This window comes from Zingiber officinale, chromosome 3A (genome assembly GCF_018446385.1).
Source record: "Zingiber officinale cultivar Zhangliang chromosome 3A, Zo_v1.1, whole genome shotgun sequence".
Taxonomy (NCBI): Eukaryota; Viridiplantae; Streptophyta; class Magnoliopsida; order Zingiberales; family Zingiberaceae; genus Zingiber; species Zingiber officinale.
The window spans coordinates 45892155-45893833 of record NC_055990.1 but is presented as its reverse complement, the minus strand read 5'-3'; the positions used below and the strand labels follow the sequence as shown (position 1 = coordinate 45893833).

General features: G+C 49.3%; 1 protein-coding gene across 1 annotated transcript; it reads right to left on the bottom strand.

Annotated features, from left to right (window-relative positions):
- Window positions 1-308: 308 nt before the first annotated feature.
- On the bottom strand, window positions 309-1466 carry LOC122050390 (classical arabinogalactan protein 9-like). The gene is made up of 3 exons (XM_042611295.1): window positions 1250-1466; window positions 1073-1185; window positions 309-539 (listed from the first exon to the last, which is right to left on the bottom strand). Exons 1-3 carry the CDS (start codon window positions 1464-1466, stop codon window positions 309-311), a joined length of 561 nt encoding a protein of 186 aa, XP_042467229.1.
- Between the last annotated feature and the right edge of the window lie 213 nt (window positions 1467-1679).

Genomic DNA, 1679 nt, shown 5'->3' with positions numbered 1-1679 from the left:
AAATAGAACCCTGTGATACCGTGTGAGCATTGGAATGCTCCTGTCCATGCATGTCATATGCAGCTACTGCCGGAGGGAATGCCCTTTGCGGACGATGCGAAGATTAGGCTTTCTACCCCCCTTGCTGAGTCTCAATCTAATTGAAATGTCCTCCCTGAATAGAAACCCCGGAAGCCACATGTTGAGCCTTCAGTGAGCAATCTTGGCTCATGTGCCCAAGCAGTTTGTAATAATAGAAAACTGACTGTCCCAGGGAGCAGGTTGATGTGATGTGATCTCTGGATCCACATCGGGTGCAGTGCATGTCACTAGAGGACTATTTCCGATTTTGCTGAGATGACCGAAAATGTCCTGAGGAAGTCCGCCTTGATTTCTGAGGTCGGCCAGATGCCCCAGAAGTACCCTGACCCGACTGATTGTGACCACCCTGCTGTTGTCTGGTAGCTTGTGGCTACTGGGTCTGTCCTGAAGTCCGATCTGTCTGCTTCCTTTTCTTGTCCACATTCGCTCTCTGTTGAGCCACCTCGATCATAAGAGCTCTATCCAATGCCTTTATATAAGATGAATTACCAAAACCCGTAATCTTTACTTAAAGATGTCCATCCAGTCCTTGGACAAACTGAAGCATATGAGACTTGTCCTCAGCAACTAACTCTGGACAAAATCTAGCCAACTGATTAAATTTGGCATTATATTCTGTCACCATACGGTTGTTCTACTGAAGATTCAGAAAATCCTAATGGCGTGCCACCTGATACGACCGTGGAAAGTACCGGCTCTCAAAAGCCTCTCTGAATCTCACCCAAGTGATGTGCTGCTTGCCTATGATCGAGTGTTGCGTATCCCACCAGATGTCAGCCTCATCCCGTAAATGGTAAGCAGCCAGCTCTGCCTTCTCCCACTTGGAGCAAGCCATATAGAAGAAAGTCCGCTCCAGTGTCTCTATCCAAGACTGAGCCACGCTCGGATTGGTCTCTTCGTGGAATAGCGTGAATTGACTTTTCATCGACTCTTCCAAAGCTAGGATCCGAGCTCGTGCCGCAACCATATTAGTAGGGTGAGTAGGGATCACCGCAGGAACTGGTGGAACCACTGGAACTGGTATTACAAGTGGTACCGTTGGATAGGCCAGGGTAGGTGCCTCTGGTGCTGCTGCATAAGCCGAGGCAAGTACCGTAGGTGGCACTACAGGGTCAATATAGGCAAGAGCGACTGGAGGTGTGGTAGGTGTAACCGATGCTACTAGTACGAGTGTCGGGTATGCAGTAGTAGACATTGCTGGAGGAGGTGTCGGATACACCTGTAGGCATGGCTGGAGGAGGTACCGGATACACCGTAGCAGACACAGGTGGCGGTGGTGTTGGGTACGCAGTAGGCGCAACTGGAGGTGGTGTCGGGTACACAGGTGATATTGCTGGTGGTATAGTGAATACTGTAGGGGTGGGTAACTCTGGAGAAGGGACCATAGGAATCCGAGAGCTTGACGCACCCGTAGTACCATGAGGAGTTTGTCCCTAACCGACATACTCTATCCCAACAGACCTCTTTGGCGATTTCATCGCCAGAGATTTCAACGCCCTCTTGCGTGACTGTCCTACACCACGTCTCAGCACGGGAACACGTGTACTTCACCTCATATATGTTATTTTATTACCCAAGTATTAATACAAGTACTAAAA